We start from the raw sequence: 21,199 nt of genomic DNA on the forward strand, positions 1-21,199 counted from the left end.
TACGTAGTTAAACACCATATAATGACACTCAATGTCCAATTTAACTCTTGGTCTGCACAGGACCCTGCTGACTGTCATAGAGGTTTATATTTCAGTTTTACCAGCATTTGGTACTATCTCAGACATGTATGTCAAGAAAGAGGGAAAATCGAATCATTTGGACATTAGGTATAACTTTCGCCATATCGGCAATTGGTGCCAAATGTAAACCACTAATAGGGACTAGAGATCTCAACTGAGCTTCGGGTAGTCTCTTCCCGATGGTTCCCCGTGGCATTTCGCCTGCAACCTCTTCTCAAATTTGAGCTGTTGTCATTCGTCTATTTGTCAGAGTAGGTCGAACAATCCCATTGTCTTCTTTGGTAGGAGCAGTACCTGCTATTCATTCTCACCACAAAGTTGGCTTAGGCCATCTCGCCACCATTCGTTCTGTAGTCATTGCCTTGCAACCAGTTGTGTGTTTCATCTTTGTTTATGATACTCCAGTGAACCTCCACAGCGATGATTCGACTTTCCTCAGACTTCGAAAGATGGTGATAACCTGCACTTGAACGAACTCTGGGCACACTGAGTTATGGTCTCCACCTCCAATAGCCGTAAGATGCTCTTATCATTCTTTATCGGTAGAAATGAGTTCCTTCTATGCTGAAAAAACTAAAAATAAGCTCGTAGAAGGACGAAAATACGTAGTATCGTTTTTTAGTATTTGGTGAAAGTGTTTATGTGGACATCTTTTATGGATCCGTGTAGTCGTCCTGTTAAAATGTGGGTCGTGGCGGAAGCTCTATATAACAAGTAATCGCCATAGAGTTCTGTTCCACTAGGATCTTTTCCTAGTCGTCCGTCTTCTGCCACTTGCGATAAGGCCCCCCACGAACTCGTCTCCTGTGACAACGTCTCCATCTCAGAAGAGCACTTGCGCCCTACGTCCTCAGTTATTTGGATGTACTCTCTGCTTCCTCTGTAGTACCACGAAAGCTATCCTTGATGTACAAAACACATCATCTATCAGCCTGTCCATTCTTGTCAAAGATGCATTGTAATTTATCTATATCTATTTTATCCTCAAGTTCCTCTGCCGCCATTCGAATCAACTCCTCCAAAAATTCATATGCAGTTCTTCATCGCCACTTTATCTTATTGGAAGCTGACATTATGCCAAAAGATAGACACGAGAGTGTATCCAATCCAGAACATTGGATAGAAGTAGATCACTGTCAGTCTTGGGCTAACTCCGGTTGCTAATTACTGCTTGGCGGTTCGGGAGCATTTTATTGTAGAGCTCACTGTTGGTATCACACTACCTTCCTAAAAATCAAGGAGAGTGAAGTCCTTCCATTATCATAAGTTTCTTTGCTTATCGTTTTACCTGAAACTGCTTAGGTCTTGGTAGAGGTGTATGATACCACTCCATGCCCTTATTCTAAGTTTCTGAATCATAAAGACACGATGACGTTTTATCTTCTGTTCTCGTATACGAGTACACTATCTGATCAAATATATTCGGACTATTTTAGTGGACGTTAATGTGAGATATGTCCACCCTTCGCATTTATAAGTCTTGAACTCTGCTAGGCCACTTTTGTTGACTTTTCTGAATGTCTGTGGAGGAATGGCAGCATTTTCTTCCTCAAGGGCCGAAATCCGAGACGGTAGACGAGTGTAGGAAAAGGGAGAGAAGGAAAAATAGTAGGTGAATATAGATTGGGGCTAAGAAATGAAAGAGGAAGCCGCCTAGTAGAATTTTGCACAGAGCACAACTTAATCATAGCTAACACTTGGTTTAAGAATCATGAAAGAAGGTTGTATACATGGAAGAACCCTGGAGATACTAAAAGGTATCAGATAGATTATATAATGGTAAGACAGAGATTTAGGAACCAGGTTTTAAGTTGTAAGACATTTCCAGGGGCAGATGTGGACTCTGACCACAATCTATTGGTTATGACCTGTAGATTAAAACTGAAGAAACTGCAAAAATGTGAGAAATTAAAGAGATGGGACCTGGATAAACTGAAAGAACCAGAGGTTGTACAGAGTTTCAGAGAGAGCATAAGGGAACAAATGACAGGAATAGGGGAAAGAAATACAGTAGAAGAAGAATGGGTACCTCTGAGGGATGTAGTAGTGAAGGCAGCAGAGGATAAAGTAGGTACAAAGACGAGGGCTGCTAGAAATCCTTGGGTAACAGAAGAAATATTGAATTTAATTGAAGAAAGGAGAAAATATAAAAATGCAGTAAATGAAGCAGGCAAAAAGGAATACAAACGTCTCAAAAATGAGATCGACAGGAAGTGCAAAATGGCTAAACAGGGATGGCTAGAGGACAAATGTAAGGATGTAGAAGCTTATCTCACTAGGGGTAAGATAGATACAGCCTACAGGAAAATTAAAGAGACCTTTGGAGAGAAGAGAACCACGTGTATGAATATCAAGAGCTCAGATGGCAGCCCAGTTCTAAGCAAAGAAGGGAAGGCAGGAAGGTGGAAGGAGTATATAGAAGGTTTATACAAGGGCGATGTACTTGAGGACAATATTATGGAAATAGAAGAGGATGTAGATGAAGACGAAATGGGAGATACAATACTGCGTGAAGAGTTTGACAGAGCACTGAAAGACCTGAGTCGAAACAAGGCCCCCGGAGTAGACAACATTCCATTAGAACTACTGACGGCCTTGGGAGAGCCAGTCATGACAAAACTCTACCAGCTGGTGAGCAAGATGTATGAGACAGGCGAAATACCCTCAGACTTCAAGAAGAATATAATAATTCCAATCCCAAAGAAAGCAGGTGCTGACAGATGTGAAAATTACCGAACTATCAGTTTAATAAGCCACGGCTGCAAAATACTAACGCGAATTCTTTACAGACGAATGGAAAAACTGGTAGATGCAGACCTCGGGGAGGATCAGTTTGGATTCCGTAGAAATGTTGGAACACGTGAGGCAATACTGACCTTACGACTTATCTTAGAAGAAAGATTAAGAAAAGGCAAACCTACGTTTCTAGCATTTGTAGACTTAGAGAAAGCTTTTGACAATGTTGACTGGAATACTCTTTTTCAAATTCTAAAGGTGGCAGGGGTAAAATACAGGGAGCGAAAGGCTATTTATAATTTGTACAGAAACCAGATGGCAGTAATAAGAGTCGAGGGGCATGAAAGGGAAGCAGTGGTTGGGAAAGGAGTGAGACAGGGTTGTAGCCTCTCCCCAATGTTATTCAATCTGTATATTGAGCAAGCAGTAAAGGAAACAAAAGAAAAATTTGGAGTAGGTATTAAAATTCATGGAGACGAAGTAAAAACTTTGAGGTTCGCCGATGACATTGTAATTCTGTCAGAGACGGCAAAGGACTTGGAAGAGCAGTTGAACGGAATGGACAGTGTCTTGAAAGGAGGATATAAGATGAACATTAACAAAAGCAAAACGAGGATAATGGAATGTAGTCAAATTAAATCGGGTGATGGTGAGGGAATTAGATTAGGAAATGAGACACTTAAAGTAGTAAAGGAGTTTTGCTATTTAGGAAGTAAAATAACTGATGATGTTCGAAGTAGAGAGGATATAAAATGTAGACTGGCAATGGCAAGGAAAGCGTTTCTGAAGAAGAGAAATTTGTTAACATCAAATATAGATTTATGTATCAGGAAGTCGTTTCTGAAAGTATTTGTTTGGAGTGTAGCCATGTATGGAAGTGAAACATGGACGATAACTAGTTTGGACAAGAAGAGAATAGAAGCTTTCGAAATTTGGTGCTACAGAAGAATACTGAAGATAAGGTGGATAGATCACGTAACTAATGAGGAGGTATTGAATAGGATTGGGGAGAAGAGAAGTTTGTGGCACAACTTGACTAGAAGAAGGGATCGGTTGGTAGGATATGTTTTGAGGCATCAAGGGATCACAAATTTAGCATTGGAGGGCAGCGTGGAGGGTAAAAATCGTAGAGGGAGACCGAGAGATCAGTACACTAAGCAGATTCAGAAGGATGTAGGTTGCAGTAGGTACTGGGAGATGAAGCAGCTTGCACAGGATAGAGTAGCATGGAGAGCTGCATCAAACCAGTCTCAGGACTGAAGACAACAACAACAACAACAACAACAACAACAGACGATACTGGATGCTGGGGTCTGGAGAGAAGCCGACGTTCTGACTCGTATCAAAGGGCATAAGGATAGGCCAGTTCAAGTCAGGAATGTTATTGCCCACAAACCGTTCCCTCGCAGGTGCTACATTGTCGTATTGATTCCATAATCATCTTCGAACTGCTCCTCTACTGCAAGTAGTACACAATGCTGTGAAGTATTTTCACATCCGTTTTCTGCAGTGCCATAAAGGGACCGTGTCCTAACCCTGAAAATCATCTTCTCCATCCTTTACTGTTGACACTACACGTGATGGCAGGTAAAGTTCTCGAGACATTCGCCTAACCCGGACCACCCCATTGGACTGCCACATAGAATAGCGTGATTCATTGCTCCAAATCACTCGTTTCCAGTCATCCGCTGGCCAGTCCTTACACCACTTCAAAGGTCGCTTAGCACTGGCTACAGAAATGTGGAGGTTATGAGGAGTTGCTCGAACGTTACATCCGTTTCCTTTTACCTCCCTATGCATTCTCTTTCTGCTAGCTAGTCTCATGGGAACACTTTGGATCTCAAGACTGATTTCTCCCTCTGATGTCATGCGATTTTTTCCACAATTATCCTTGTTTAGTTGTGGTTGATCCTTCGCATCACCAACAGTAGACTTGGGTAGCTATAGAAGGGGTGCCATGTCCCTCACGGATTTGTTACTCAGGTGACATACAGTGACTGACCCACGTCGAAATCACTTAGCTCTCCTGATCCACCCATTCTACTGCAACTGCTTCTCTACCACCCACCTTTTACACTGACGGGTCCACGTCTCCTGACATCCAGTGGGCAATTCCACATTTTCTAGGTGTGTCCCAATACTTTCGATCAAGTCATATAGAATGTCAGATACGAGATAAATCTTCGTACAGACTTTCCGATACTTCAAGCGTTTTTATCACCCAATGTAAGCGATTGTCATCGCAGTTCTGTTGTGCATCTCGCTGGTGGATTTTTAAATATCCGTCCGAGTGAATTAACCTCCCCATGTGCTGACTATTCAAGCTTATTACAAAACAGGAGGCCGTTAGCAATAAACCGTCATCATCACACAACAATTAAACTGATTTCTGGTTTCTGCCCTTAGAGGATCTTTAGAGCGAAAGCTAACTGCACACTCCTTTCCAAATCTTAATAGGTTGTTACATACTGAATATTTGTACGTTTGTCATACACACACATCAAAATAAGTTTTCCATCAACCCGGTTTCCAGAACTCCTGAAGATAGACGTTGACTATGGATATTGAACCACAGGCAAAGTCCCTTTTATTGTTACGATATGTAACTAAACCTGCCCAAAGATGTAAACAACTATGCATGAGCAGCGCCTATTACACGGAGGGGATCCGATAGCTGATCAGTTCCAGTTATTCCACCAGGAAGGAGGGTACAGGCTCCTGTTGTCTGTCGTTCAACCATGCCTAGACGCTCAATACCGCGGTTCGATCGCGTCCGCATGGTTACTTTGTGCCAGGAAGGGCTCTCTAAAAGGGAAGTATCCAGGGGTCTCGGAGTGAACCAAAGCGATGGTGTTTGGACACTGAGGAGGTACAGAGAGACAGGAACTGTTGATGACATGCCTCGCTGAGGCCGTCCAAGGGCTACTTCTGCAGTGAATGATCGCTACCTATGGATTATGGTTCGTGGTTCGGAGGAACTCTGACAGAAATGCCACCATGTTGAATAATGCTTTTCGTGCAGCCACAGGACGTCGTGTTACGACTCAAACTGTGGGCAATAGGCTGCATGATGCGAAACTTCACTCCCGACGTCCGTGGTGAGGTCCATCTTTGCAACCACTACACCATGCAGCGCAGTATAGATGGGCCCAACAACATGCCGAACGGACCGCTCATGACTGACATCACGTTCTCTTCACCGATGAGTGACGCATATCCCTTCAAGCAGACAATTCGTCAGAGACGTGTTTGTAGGCAATCCGATCAGGCTGAACGCCTTAGACACACTGTTCAGCGAGTGCAGCAAGGTGGAGGTTCCCTGCAGTTTTGGGGTGGCATTATGTGGGGCCGACGTACGCCGCTGGTGGTCATGGAAGGAGCCGTGACGGCTGTACGATAAGTGAATGCCATCCTACGAGACCGATAGTGCAACCTTATCGGCAGCGTATTGGCGAGACATTCGTCTTCAGGAACGACAATTCGCGCCCCATCGAGCACATCTTTTGAATGACTTCCTTCAGGATAACGGCATCGGTCGAATAGAGTGGCCAGCATATTTTCCAGACATGAACTCTATCGAACATGCCCGGCAAAGATTTTAAGGGGTGTTCATGGACGACGTGACCCACCAACAACTCTGAGGGATCTACGCCGAATCGCCGTTGAAGGGTGGGACAATCTGGACCAACAGTGCCTTGATCAACTTGTAGATAGTATGCCACGACGAATACAGGCATGCAAGAGGACGTGCTACTGGGTATTAGAGGTACCGCGGTGTGCAGCAATCTGGACTACCACCTCTGAAGGTGGCACAAAGCGAATTTGTGGTTTCATGAGCAATAAAAAGGGCAGAAATGATGTTTATGTTGATCTCTACCTCAGTTTTCTGTGCCCGTTCCGGAACTGTCGTAACCGCCGTGATGGAACACTTTTTTTGATGTGTGTAGCACTAACCTTTTGAATGTACTGCATCTTGCAGTGGCTTTTTGGTTGGATGATGACTCAATGGGAACTGAAACCGATTAGACAGTGTGTGGTCAAGACTATTACCCTGTAATAAATTCCGGTACTATCGCATTTTCCCAGTAACATCTTATCATATTTCAAGAAACGTGTTTATGATTCCCCATCATTCTATTTTTTTTTTTTTTTTTTTTTTTTTTTTTTTTGCTTTCCATTCGCTGCTCCCAGTTGATAAGAATATGTTATGTATGTCCTCTGATTGCTGCAGTTTCTCAAGACAAACACACTATCTGCCGAATATCTTCTCCTGCAAGCATATGTTTAACTCATTCAACAACTTCCTGTTCCCACTGTATGATATTTAAGCTTTACATTTTTTCCATTCTTTAATGTTTAGCCTTTATTCAAACTGACTAGATGACTCTCATCTGCTTTCTTTCTACTTTTCATTTCTTCCTGACACACTTAAAAATAACTAGGTATTCTCTGAGACTTGTTACCCTGCTCGTATTTCTACCCGCTTGTAATTGTGTTTTACTTTTCGACATTTGCAAGTAATGCAGATCGATTTCTGACGACAAGACTGAATCTTTGCCTTATCTGTGGATCATTTAATCTTTCTGTATAATACTCTTTTAAGCTTTTGTAATATTTTAATTTTCTTTCTCTCATCGGCTAGGTGGTTACGTCAGTATCCGCTCTTTTGAACAGTCTAATGAGTAATGTTCATCTTGTGCAGTGCATCAGTCGTTATGTGGGCTACCTGTTTGATTTTAAAGACATAGGGAGATTTCACTGTTTCTTTCAGACATCTTTGTGACTAAATGACCCTGAGATAATTGCAGACCTGTAGCTTGCTACTAAACTGATTGTCCACATTGCATCGTTTCTTCTCTGTTGTGAATCTATATATGTCTTTTCGTTGCTCCTTAGCACTGCAACCGCCCAGCAAAGTCTATTTCTGTTTCTGACGTTTTCCAAAGTCGTTTCAGTTCTCCCCAGTTGTTTCGGTTAATTCATGTACACTCCTGGAAATGGAAAAAGGAACACACTGACACCGGTGTGTCAGACCCACCATACTTGCTCCGGACACTGCGAGAGGGCTGTACAAGCAATGATCACACGCACGGCACAGCGGACACACCAGGAACCGCGGTGTTGGCCGTCGAATGGCGCTAGCTGCGCAGCATTTGTGCACCGCCGCCGTCAGTGTCAGCCAGTTTGCCGTGGCATACGGAGCTCCATCGCAGTCTTTAACACTGGTAGCATGCCGCGACATCGTGGACGTTAACCGTATGTGCAGTTGACGGACTTTGAGCGAGGGCGTATAGTGGGCATGCGGGAGGCCGGGTGGACGTACCGCCGAATTGCTCAACACGTGGGGCGTGAGGTCTCCACAGTACATCGATGTTGTCGCCAGTGGTCGGCGGAAGGTGCACGTGCCCGTCGACCTGAGACCGGACCGCAGCGACGCACGGATGCCCGCCAAGACTGTAGGATCCTACGCAGTGCCGTAGGGGACCTCACCGCCACTTCCCAGCAAATTAGGGACACTGCTGCTCCTGGGGTATCGCCGAGGACCATTCGCAACCGTCTCCATGAAGCTGGGCTACGGTCCCGCACACCGTTAGGCTGTCTTCCGCTCACGCCCCAACATCGTGCAGCCCGCCTCCAGTGGTGTCGCGACAGGCGTGAATGGAGGGACGAATGGAGACGTGTCGTCTTCAGCGATGAGAGTCGCTTCTGCCTTGGTGCCAATGATGGTCGTATGCGTGTTTGGCGCCGTGCAGGTGAGCGCCACAATCACGACTGCATACGACCGAGGCACACAGGGCCAACACCCGGCATCATGGTGTGGGGAGCGATCTCCTACACTGGCCGTACACCTCTGGTGATCGTCGAGGGGACACTGAATAGTGCACGGTACATCCAAACCGTCATCGAACCCATCGTTCTACCATTCCTAGACCGGCAAGGGAACTTGCTGTTCCAACAGGACAATGCACGTCCGCATGCATCCCGTGCCACCCAACGTGCTCTAGAAGGTGTAAGTCAACTACCCTGGCCAGCAAGATCTCCGGATCTGTCCCCCATTGAGCATTTTTGGGACTGGATAAAGCGTCGTCTCACGCGGTCTGCACGTCCAGCACGAACGCAGGTCCAACTGAGGCGCCAGGTAGAAATGGCATGGCAAGCCGTTCCACAGGACTACATCCAGCATCTCTACGATCGTCTCCATGGGAGAATAGCAGCCTGCATTGCTGCGAAAGGTGGATATACACTGTACTAGTGCCGACATTGTGCATGCTCTGTTGCCTGTGTCTATGTGCCTGTGGTTCTGTCAGTGTGATCATGTGATGTATCTGACCCCAGGAATGTGTCAATAAAGTTTCCCCTTCCTGGGACAATGAATTCACGGTGTTCTTATTTCGATTTCCGGGAATGTATATTTACCGAATTTGTGGCTCGTGGTAAAACACGAAGTTCTTTATCTTATTACTTAGATTTACTTCAGGTGTCTCACAATTCAGTTAATGTTCACTGAGCATGATAATAATTTTTGTTTGACGTCTTCGGTACAGTCCACTGTCGTGTCGTCCCTTCATTGCTCCATTCACCTCTTGTAGAGCAGAGAAGTTATCTATATATCTTTCTATTTCCGAACCGTTTACTCTGGCAGATGCTAGTCAGGATGGAAGCCTTATGTTACATATTCACTTAATAGACAACTTGGTATCGCAACGTTCATCTGTTGCAATGTCAGCTCTTTCCGAGACCTGATAGCAGGATCTTCGTTAGTATAAGCGTGCCGCGGCAGTGTTACTACCACTTTCCAGGGTGAGCACGTCAGTGAGGCTGCCACATCACTGATTCGTGCCGCCGGGTCGCCTTTTTATATAATAAGTATTTCTAGTGATAATTTTTGTATTAAAATCATATAAATATATCAAAATTGTTCATGTCATTCATGTAAATATGTTCAGAGAATCACAGACAAACAACCACCGTTACAGAGATTTACACCGTTCTTACAGGTGCATCGAACAAAATGTGACTTTTTCGCATTAGAACCTAAGCAGTCACCCATAGTTATCACTTGAATGTTAGGTTACCCATCACACTTGCCCAGAGGGCAGTTTGCCTCAAATTACTGTCTTATTTCATATGGAATGATATTTGCTATGGAACATTATTAGATTTAAATGCAGTAGGAGCGAGAGGTAGACTCCAGGGCACCGATGTAGAGGGTGCTTAAAAACACTGTGGAAACTTGTAAGGTTGTTGCAGGTTAGGTTGTGCTAAGAAATAATTTCTAAGAAAGAAATTGGATACATTGCGCCGTTCCTGAGTCAATTAGCTTTGAAGTTAACCAATCAGCCCATTACGCTTGAAATGGTGTTATCAAGCCCGTTCTTCGTTTGGTTCACCACTGGTGCATATCTGGTGCTGTGAATGCAACAAAGACGTATTAAATTGTCTCCCTTTGTAATGGATTAGGAACAGAACGGTGGTAGAAAAGGTCAAACAAGTGAGGAAGGCATAATATTGATTTTATTATTAACTGCCTCTAACACAATTTGTTGAATATCACCACCGGAGAAGTCTATGAGATACTGTACAGCGCCAGATTTGCACCTGGTGCCCGAAATCGGAACTATTTTTTTCCAGCATAAACCTATTCCAGAATAGTTCATTAGCATATCTGTCAAGTTTCGCTGCCCTACAATGATTATAGCCTACACTGGACTTCTGAGAGCATCTCTAAATACAATTACCCGGTACATATTTTTTTTCTTTATTGTGATTTCATTCCCCTGCTCCATATGGGCAGGGGAGGGCTGTCAGCGACACAATCCGCCGCTCTTCAGGCGAGTGACATGACAACTAAGACAAGAATAAAATTTTACATATAAGGCGATGAAAAAGAGGGACATAAAAGAGAGTAAGAGGACATAATGGAGGTAAAAATACACTGACATCGAGACGTTCATGGGGGGGGGGCAATTAAAAAGGTCAAAATAAAGCTAAAAAACGCAGTTGGCTATTCTTAAAACAGGAAGAAGACACTGAAGGCACACGCACAGGTTAAAAGTCGGCCGCAGTATTAAAAAAAAAAAAACTCCAGAACAACACACTTAAAACCCACTTGGAGCACACATGATTAAGAATAAAACTGCCAGGTGGGACCTGCAGAGGGAGACGCCGGAGAGGATGGAAAAGGAGGGGAGAGCAACGGGCAGCAGGGGAGGTGGCAGGATGAAAAGAGTAGGGGTGTCAGTGGGTACAGGAGACTGGTGGGGCAGTAGATAAAGAGGGAAGACAAGGCAAGAGGGAGTGCTGAGACACTGAAGGGGAGCACAAGAGAGGGAGGGGGAGTAGGAGGGGAAAACCACTCAGGAGAATGGAGGGGGAGGAGAGGGAGCCCTGAGGAGTAGGCAGGAGGAATATGGAGTTAGAATTGGTAGGAAGGGTAGATGTCGGGGCGAAGCTCATCATCTGGGAAGGGTAGATGGTGGAAGTTCCGTTGGGAAAGGAGGTGGAGGATGTGGGATGGAGAGAGGGTGGGACACAACGGTAAAGGCGCGGCAACAGGCTGGGAGTGGAGAGGAAGGGAGAAATCAGGGGTGAGGGGGATCAATGCGGCGGACAACATATAGTGTGCGAATGTGTTCAAGGAAAAGGGGAAGGTAGGGGAACCCGGTACACGCTTCACTTCAAATATTTTAAGTAATCAGATGTCTGAATCTGTTTTGTACATGGGGGTTTGCTTCTGTAAAGAACCGGGGATAGGGGGAAAGGGTAGGGGGATTACTGGCCGTATACATTCTAACTGAGATTGCGCCGCGACCTGAGACACGACGTGCTTGTGTGCGGCAGGTTTCATCTCCATCGGCAACGACATCAGCACGATGCTGGTATCTGCGGTGATCACGTACTACGCGGGCCGCGGGCACCGGCCGCGCTGGATGACGTTCGGCCTGTACACCGTGGTGGCGTTCTGCCTGCTGAACGCGCTGCCGCACCTGCTGTACGGCGCCGGCCAGGACTCGCTGATGCTGACGCGGGAGTACGGCGCCACCGCCAACCCCAACGAGACCAGCGAGCTCATCGGTGAGTGCGATCCATTTAGCATTAAGAACTGGATACTTCTCTCTCGCTTGTCTTCTGTGAGTTAATGTGCTATGTCTGGGGCACATTACTGGCCAGAAATTGTGAGTTTTCGTCCTTCTACGTTTACTATATTAATTCATTCAAAAAGCGATGAGAAGATCCGATTAACAGAGAAGAGTGGAGTTATTAATGGACAGTTCTATATCATGTAACTTATCGACCTGGTTCATATGCTTCTGACCCAAAGGTCTGTTAGAATGAATCCTTTAATCTCCTCCCTGAGGTTGCTGACAGTGGTTAGCTGTTATTATAAATTATCTACAATACACAGTAAAATTTAGTTTTCATATCTCTTCCCTTTCATTAATTCACAGCTTATTTCAGTGATCAGCTTTGTAAATTAAACGACATCTATATATTGTACCGTAGATCAGCAAGTGACAACTCCTCCAAGAATTTTCATAACGTTAACAAATTATAGTGATTAACAAACTATCTATAGGTGTAAGATGCGTAACACCAGTTTCACATAGATGTTCACCTTTTAACTTACAGAAACGAACTGAACTGACAGAATACGTTTACCACTTAGTTTGATAATGCCTGTCTTTATACAGTGTCTGTATGTTACTTTACAATGGACAACATGGTAATTGGAAGTTTTGGCCGACCTAAGACACGTGTACGGATAGCCAAAGTGGTAAATGCGACCACACACGATGAGTGGTGTATCCGTATTAGGGTCCCGTTCCACCATAAATTTTCATGTGTCACTAATAAAACATTCAGCTGATGTCAAAAAGTATTCACAATTTTCGAATATATTTGTGTAATAATGACTACGTTTCAAACGTCACTGCAGAAATCAAAAGTTGTCACAAAACACTATCCTTACAGGGTTGCCATGAATCAAAGGTAAGTGTTGATTTAAACCAATTAGTGGTAGTATAAATCTTTGAAAGTATCTGGAATTCATAATCAATAATCACTCGTGAAATAGTAACAGTCGATAGCGTCTGTAGGACTAGAACACATTAAAGTTTCTTCACAAGACAGCCTATCTTTTACTTGTTTTAATTGGTCATCAGCCAAAAGTACAGCTAGGATACCGAGTTCTAGCCGAAGTACGCATCATCTAAGGCCTGAAATTAAGAGAGAATATTCTCAGCCTAATCCTACACACAGCAATATTAGTTTGGAACAGCATTATGGAGATGACTACATGATATTTAACTGATATTTGAAACTTCCAGATTTCACTATGATTGTTCTCGGATTGTGGACATGGCAATTTTAAAAGGAGCATAGCAGACTGACACTTTTATTTACTTTATCTCGAAAAACTGACATTAATTTCTACTACAAAACTATGATTAATTACTGTGCACTACTATCGTGTACAGATTTGTATCAGAGGGAAAACTGATGGGTTAAGATGCATTTTACCTGCAGTTTTTAACAGTTATGTTTATGTATGAATGCAGAAAAGTGCAAGGTATGCTGTTAAATGTCTATGGTCTAAAAAGCTAGCTGTCAGTAAGAATTTTGCCTGTGTGATGTATTATGAAAGACGTGCTTGTAAGCTGATAGGTATGCACAAGGCTGTAATTGTGGCATTTGATATGTGTATATGTGAGAGTCCCCACATACCATAAAATAAAAGAAATTTTTAATGTGGTACACAAATCGCCAGCATCATTTAATACTTTAACCAACAAATGCAACATGCAAGCATATTGTTGTTCATTTATCTGTCTTACCTATTTACTGTATTTATTCAAAAAATGGTTCAAATGGTTCTGAGCACTATGCGACTTAACTTCTGAGGTCATCAGTCGCCTAGAACGTAGAACTAATTAAACCTAACTAACCTAAGGACATCACACACATACATGCCCGAGGCAGGATTCGAACCTACGACAGTAGCGGTCGCTCGGCTCCAGACTGTAGCGCCTAGAACCGCACGGCCACTCCGGCCGGCTACTGTATTTATTTTTGATATTATATTACAGACGTTTGATAATGGCATAAGGACAAAACTGGCGAATAAAGTAAATTAAATGCCTGCTGCATTAAAGGAATAAAACCGGGAACGTATAGTGGTTAAAATGGTCACTTAACGTAGACCCCAACTGGTTGTTTCTTCCCCAACAGATATTTTTCTATGATTGTAAGCATAAGCACTAAACTGATCGCAGTGAATACCGAAAACATAGCAGATTACCATTTTCCTACGTCCATGTGCTAGTAGTGTCGTAATATTCACATGCCTCCAGCAAAATTATTATGGTGATATGCAGATACGATATTAGATACTGACATATCTATAGCTATGGCAAGTCTGTAGTAAAGACACGAAACTGCAATTGAATCAAATGCTGCTTCTCTGATGTCATGTAAATAGCTAGTCACATTTGTGTGTGTCTGGATAATTCAGTAACAATTGCATCGAATATTGTCATGAAACCGCCATTTTAATATAACGCAATGTTATAGAAACAATAACACTTTGAAACTGAGAATAATATTGCAATAGTGATCCTGTGTCGTCTCGCACTATTTAAATCATATCAAATGACTTGTTTGTTGTTCCTGGTCTTGCAGTTATATAAATATTTCCAAGAACAATTTCCACCATCAGTATACAGGTTACTTGTTATGTATTGAATACCATTTACGTTTGTTGTAGAATTCTGATATTCATGCACACAATACAATAATTATCACTTAATTCATGACATCACATTAGATTACAGTGAGACTGTTACATAATATCCTGCAATAAAATTCAGATATGATTCTTTACGAGCATTGTACCCTGTATTTAATGTCAAAGCCATCAGGCAAGTATTCAGATTTTTCAGCCAGTTTTTAAATCACAAAACATTGCTCTAGCGCTTCGTCAGCACTCTCCATAAAGTGTGCTCAATAGATTACATTACCAACTGAGATTATTGCATGCGTGGTAAAAATTTCGGTGTGCAGAGTTTATTAACTAATCAGTGACTCGTATTATTCCGTTCCCATAAAATTTCACTCACGTTTTACGTCGTTCCCTTCACCTAGTATGTAAGTCTCGGCCAAGAACCTGAACCCCACTAATTACAAGACTAAGCAGTATAGAACAATATTTTAATATTGTGGTGTCCTGTTTTACAGAAAGCCACTCTTTACATTTGTGATACATATTTACATAATTTTCGATCTGTGAATCTGAATCACATAAAACGCTTTTGATTAGGACCAAACTGGCCATATTTATATTTAGTTCTCAGGTGTCTCCAGTTGTTCTGATGAAAGCAATAGTCTGGTTTCTCTCATGGATATAGAAAGCTTGTTACCAGGTGGTGTAATCTTTATCACAGATATCTCGTGAATAAGCTACTAAGTTTATGACTTGAGAAAGAAAGACTATTTGCTTCACATCGTATGTCTTTACCTGATGAAACGCTTATGCGCTCAGAATTATTTTGGCACAGATTATGCGGCCTGAGAACTGAAATCACATATTTTAAATGTCTACAATTAAATATGACGTTTCCATCTTCCACGTCACAGCTTACATCTCCACACCTCCAAAATTTTAGCACTTTTTGCAAGTCCTAGGCCATAAAGTTTCCCACCTCGCTTGCTGCATCTTTCTTCATTTTCCTAAACGCATCCGCTACAGGATGAACTTGAACTCTAGCCTCAATCCCCCCTTCCCTCAACCTCCTCCCCCCCCCTCCCCCCCCACCCCCCGACGCTTTCTTCTGGACTTCCTCGAACATCTTCATAGGCGCTATACACCACGTAAACTTGAAGCTTAAAACACCATTGTTTCCTCAATTCTCCTCAACATTGGGCTGCTGCCGCTCCTATTCTAACATAGCCTCCCTCCCCTCTCCCATCTTCCCTTAATCTTTCCCAAGACAGCTTCAGATGGCTTCCTCTTCCTAATCTGTAATTACGTGCCGCTATTTACCCAATCAAGCAGCAATAAACCTAGGACCCATATCCTCACCTCAGAACGAAACTCTAGTACCCATCGCAGGCTCCAGACCACAATATCCCAAGCCTCAGTCTTCCCTGTTCCAAGTCTCACATATAGATCAGACACATCCCAGGCCAAGATTCGTCGGAGGTTTCCGTCTGGTCTCTATTAAATACAGCGTTATCCTATACTTGAGTCGCAATTGTACCAACTGTGCAAATTAGTAAGTGCAAGCGAGGGCTGTTGTTATTCTCTTTTCTGATATCGAAAACCTTTAACTTTTATTTTGTAGCTACTTTCTTGAATGTTTGAAATAAGAAATTCAAATTTCGGGAAACTTTTGAGCGGTCTCCATGCAACCCCAGAGTTCCACGGAACACAGTGCAAGAAAAGCTGATTACGCTATTCAGCAAGTGGCGTCATGGCCATCTGTCGTTTTTGTCGTAATATTATCAAAAATAATGATCTTTTCTTGTACTTTAATTGTGTTATTTATGAATTTGAAAATTAGTAAGAGTAAGAAATGGCGATCTCTGGCGTTTCCTTCAGGAGAAGTGTTACATTGTCTATCTGACTTGCTTTTCTACTGTGTTTCGCACGTTTCTACACCCATCTTAAAGAGTAAGACGCGCTTTGCAGAGGAAGAGCGGCGCAAGGTGCTGTGCCGGCCAGAGGGGGGCGTGCCGTGCGACAGCTCTGCCGGCAGCCTCGCGCCGCAGCTCATCCTGTTCGGCGCCAACTTCATAGCGGGCATCGGCGGCTCGCTCTACTACACGTTGGGCACCTCCTACATGGACGACAACATCAAGAAGTCCAAGACGCCGGCGCTCATCAGTAAGTGCCGTCGTCGCTCCCGCCCCGGTGTCCCGCGATCCTGCCCTGCCGCTCAAAGTCTGCCGCGCACTCTCGAGTGAGCCGGTGGAACGAGCCTGTAAACGTCCACTGGACACCAAAAGCTCCCCACATCAAACAAGCTGTCAACGTTTAGCGGTGGTATCCGAAACCACCCTGTGTATAGGGAAAAATGTATTTCAGTAAAAGACAGTAAGTGTTGAGAGTAAAGTAAGTGTGTTGACATAAACCCCCAGAATTTATTTTCGTCTACCCAGTGCAGTACCACAACGACTAGCAGATATTTTATTGAACTATATAGGGTGATTGAAAACCGTACACACGTTGAGGGTGATATGCATGCATCAAAATAAGCGTAAAATGTTAAATAAAGTTTTGCCTGAAATTGTTTTATTTCAGAGTTATGTAGTAGAGTAGGCATCACAAGAGCAACAACAACAACACAAAATTAGTTCTTCTCAGAAAGCAACGACACGAAGGGACCCAAAATTCAACACAACTAGTACTGTACATTCAGCCCAGAACATCATCAAAATTATGTCCTTGTAGAATCGGAATTTAAAAGAGCTTTGGGGGACTTACGGTCAAATAAGGTAGAAGGGATAGATAACATTCCATCAGAATTTCTATAATCATTAGGGGAAGTGGGAACAAAACGACTATTCACGTTGGTGTGTGGAATATATGAGTCTGGCGACATACCATCTGACTTTCGGAAAAGCATCATCCACACAATTCCGAAGACGGCAAGAGCTGACAAGTGCGAGAATTATCGCACAATCAGCTTAACAGCTCATGCATCGAAGCTGCTTACAAGAATATTATACAGAAGAATGGAAAAGAAAATTGAGAATGCGCTAGGCTTTCGGAAAAGTAAAAGCACGAGAGAGGCAATTCTGACGTTATGGCTAATAATGGAAGCAAGGCTAAAGAAAAATCAAGACACGTTCATAGGATTTGTCCACCTGGAAAAAGCGTTCGACAATATAAAATGGTGCAAGCTCTTCAAGATTCTGAAAAAAGTAGGGGTAAGCTATAGGGAGAGACGGGTCATATACAATATGGACAACAACCAAGAGGGAATAATAAGAGTGGACGATCAAGAACGAAGTGCTCGTATTAAGAAGGGTGTAAGACAAGGCTGTAGCCTTTCGACCCTACTCTTCAATCTGTACATCGAGGAAGCAATGATGGAAATAAAAGAAAGGTTCAGGAGTGGAATTAAAATATAAGGTGAAAGGATATCAATGATACGATTCGCTGATGGTATTGCTATCCTGAGTGAAAGTGAAGAAGAATTAAATGATCTGCTCAACGGAATGAACAGTCTAATGAGTACGCAGTATGGTTTGAGAGCAAATCGGTGAAAGACGAAGGTAATAAGAAGTAGTAGAAATTAGAACAGCGAGAAACTTAACATCAGGATTGATGATCACGAAGTCAGTGAAGTTAAGGAATTCTGCTACCTAGGCAGTAAAATAACCAATGACGGACGGAGCAAGGACGACATCAAAAGCAGACTCGCTATGGCAAAAAAGGCATTTCTGGCCAAGAGAAGTCTACTAATATCAAATACCGGCCTTAATTTGAGGAAGAAATTTCTGAGGATGTACGTCTTGAGTACAGCATTGTATGGTAGTGAAACATGGACTGTGGGAAAACCGGAACAGAAGAGAATCGAAGCATTTGAGATGTGGTGCTATTAGGTGGACTGATAAGTTAAGGAATGAGGAGGTTCTATGCAGAATCGGAGAGGAAAGGAATATGTGGAAAACACTGATAAGGAGAAGGGACAGGATGATAGAACATCTGCTGAGAGATGAGGGAGTGACTTGCATGGTATTAGAGGGAGCTGTAGAGGGCAAAAACTATAGAGGAAGACAGAGATTGGAATATTGGAATACGTCAAGCAAATAATTGAGGACGTAGGTTGCAAGTGCTACTCTGAGATGAAGAGGTTATTCGTGGCGGGCCGCATCAAACCAGTCAGTAGACTGACGACAAAAAAAAAAAAAAAAAAAAAAAAAAGACGAAGACCGCAATGTTCTCACCACCTTCACGCTCTCGGGATCTTGCAGGCTCCGTTCATCTCATTCTGCACAGTTGCACTTCCATTTGCAGTTCGCTGCTGTAGTTATGCTACATGCTCAATTTGCAACACCATCCACGGGCTCTTTGAGACAGCCCCAAAGTTAGAAGTCCAGGGCTAAGATTCGGAGATCAAACGGGCCAAGCGATGGTCCCGCGCGACCTACCCACCTACCGGGATAAGTGAGACTGAGATACTCTGTTACCTCCCGACTAAATTGTGCAGGTACACCGTCGTGCATAAAAATCAGTTGGTTCGTTTAGCAAGCGGGACAGCATGAAACAGACCACCCAACTGATATTCCAAAAACTGTCTATACACCCTGCTTGTCAGACACTGTGGAATGACATGTGGTCCCAATAACTGATCCTCCACTATACCACACCAAATGATCACTGCAAAACGTGGTTGATATCTTCGTTCTGTAATTAACTGAGGATTCTCAAACGTCCACACGTGCACCTTATGAGCGTTCATGATACCCGCTCTGGTAATGAGGCTCTCATCCGTCAACAGTGTCCGACAACCAAACATTATATCAGCAGTATGGCGCTTGTACAACCACTGACAGGAAGCCTGACGCTACGGTGGTCTACAGACGTCATCTCCTGCACCTCCTCCAGGTGAATTGGGTGGAATTGTTGTTTCCGAAGCAGGAGCCATATAGTTGACTGAGGAACCCCCACAGTGGTACTTACACTGTGGGTACATGTGGTCGGCTCTTTATCTGTTATTTGCAGACTGTTCTCTATACGCACTCCATCCAGTTAAGGCCGACCTAACCGTGGTGCACCACGAATGTCACGTTCCCTTAAACCCCTGTCCACAGCTGTGAAAGTGTGATGGTTTGGTACTCTTCTGTTTGGAAAAATTTCCACATGCTGTCTTCTTGCTACTCGTGCGTTGTCTTTCTGCTGCGCTGTAAAGGAACTGCATATCCGTACATTTAGCGTTTGAGTACCGTTTTTTTTTTTTTTGAAATTTGTGTTAAGTTTCTATGGGACAAACTATGGGACAAACTGTCATCGGTCCCTAGGATTACGCACTGCTTAATCTAACTTAAACGAACTTGCTCTAAGGACAGCACACACACCCATGCCCGATGGAGGACTTCAACCTTCGACAGGGGGAGCCGCGCGAACCGTGGCAAGGCGCCCCAGACGATGAGTCTACCCGCGCGGCGTACTCCATCGTACAGTACACAGTGGCCGCCCGGGGTAGCCGCGCGGTCTTAGGCGTCCTGTCACGGTTCTCGCGGCTCCCCCTGTCGGAGGTTGAAGTCCTCACTCGGGCATGGGTGTGTGTGTTGTCTTTAGCGCAAGTTAGTTTAAGTTGGGTTAAATAGTGTGTGAGCCTAGGGATCGATGACCTCAGCATAAGACCTTACCACAAATTTCCAAAAATTTCCACTACACATTGACTGTAGGCTATGGACTACCGACATAGTTAATGTTCGTAGTACGCCTGGGCCACTATACTACGAGAGCGCTATAGAGTACAATGGACTACACAAAAGTCAAGTAAACAAAGGCATTTCGTGCCAGAATCAATTGAGCAGTGTAGAGGTGTCTACAAAGCAACGTCAGTCAATTAGCAGGCTAACGCGACACGCCCGAAGCCAGTACTGGCCCATGATGTAATGCCTACCGCGAATGATATTACGCATCAGAACTATGAAATAAAGCAAACTCAGACAGATTTTATTTACCATTTTACTCTTAGTTTGATCACACATTACACCCACGAAATTAGTACAGTTACTTTTGAATCATCCTGTATAAGTAGAGCACTGTTAATTACGTTATTGCATGTGAAGACTGCGAAATATCATTACAGGAACAGCTACCCAGACATAGAAAGAAAACTTTTTACCGCGACAGAGAAGAAAGAGAGATCATTGTTTTGGAGACGGAGGCCAAAATTTTGAAGGCCATCTTCCTCACTTCACTGTCGGATTAGGCTTTCTGCCTATCGTAGAGGGTAGACAGTTTCTAGAGTAGGTTGTTACCGAAGTTGTGCTGATAGCCAGAAAACTATCAACTCTTGCTCGTTTCAACTGTAGAATCTGATTCAACGTTCAACGGTAGTAAATGATAAACTGTTTAGTTCTGACTTGCTAACATCTCTCTGGAAGAAAAGACGAGGAAAGGGCCTAATCTGTCTGTGGAGCGCGAATCAATCACTTTTTCGTTTATTACAGCAAGGGCGTGCAACATTCACAGTATGGCAACGCCTTCGGATAACGAACGGGCTTGAGTAATGTGAAACCTAAAATAGAAGATGATGTTATAAACTGATGTGCTTGTTCAGTTGTCATAAAGCGATAGTGTATACTCGTCACTGAATAACGAATATGCCACAAGACTCAAACTACCATGTCGTTACTCCGTGAG

The 21,199-nt window shown here is 43.5% G+C and overlaps 1 protein-coding gene across 5 annotated transcripts in view; it reads left to right on the plus strand.

Annotated features, from left to right (window-relative positions):
* LOC126279746 (solute carrier organic anion transporter family member 74D) overlaps positions 1–21,199 on the plus strand; it is a 245,204-nt gene that overhangs the window by 156,340 nt on the left and 67,665 nt on the right. For all 5 annotated transcript variants that reach the window (XM_049979702.1, XM_049979705.1, XM_049979703.1 and 2 more), the window contains exons 3-4: positions 11,659–11,892; positions 16,505–16,699. In XM_049979702.1, coding sequence (XP_049835659.1) covers positions 11,659–11,892; positions 16,505–16,699 — 429 coding nt within the window. The remainder of the gene's footprint in view (positions 1–11,658; positions 11,893–16,504; positions 16,700–21,199) is intronic.

Source organism: Schistocerca gregaria, chromosome 1, assembly GCF_023897955.1.
Source record: "Schistocerca gregaria isolate iqSchGreg1 chromosome 1, iqSchGreg1.2, whole genome shotgun sequence".
Lineage (NCBI taxonomy): Eukaryota > Metazoa > Arthropoda > Insecta > Orthoptera > Acrididae > Schistocerca > Schistocerca gregaria.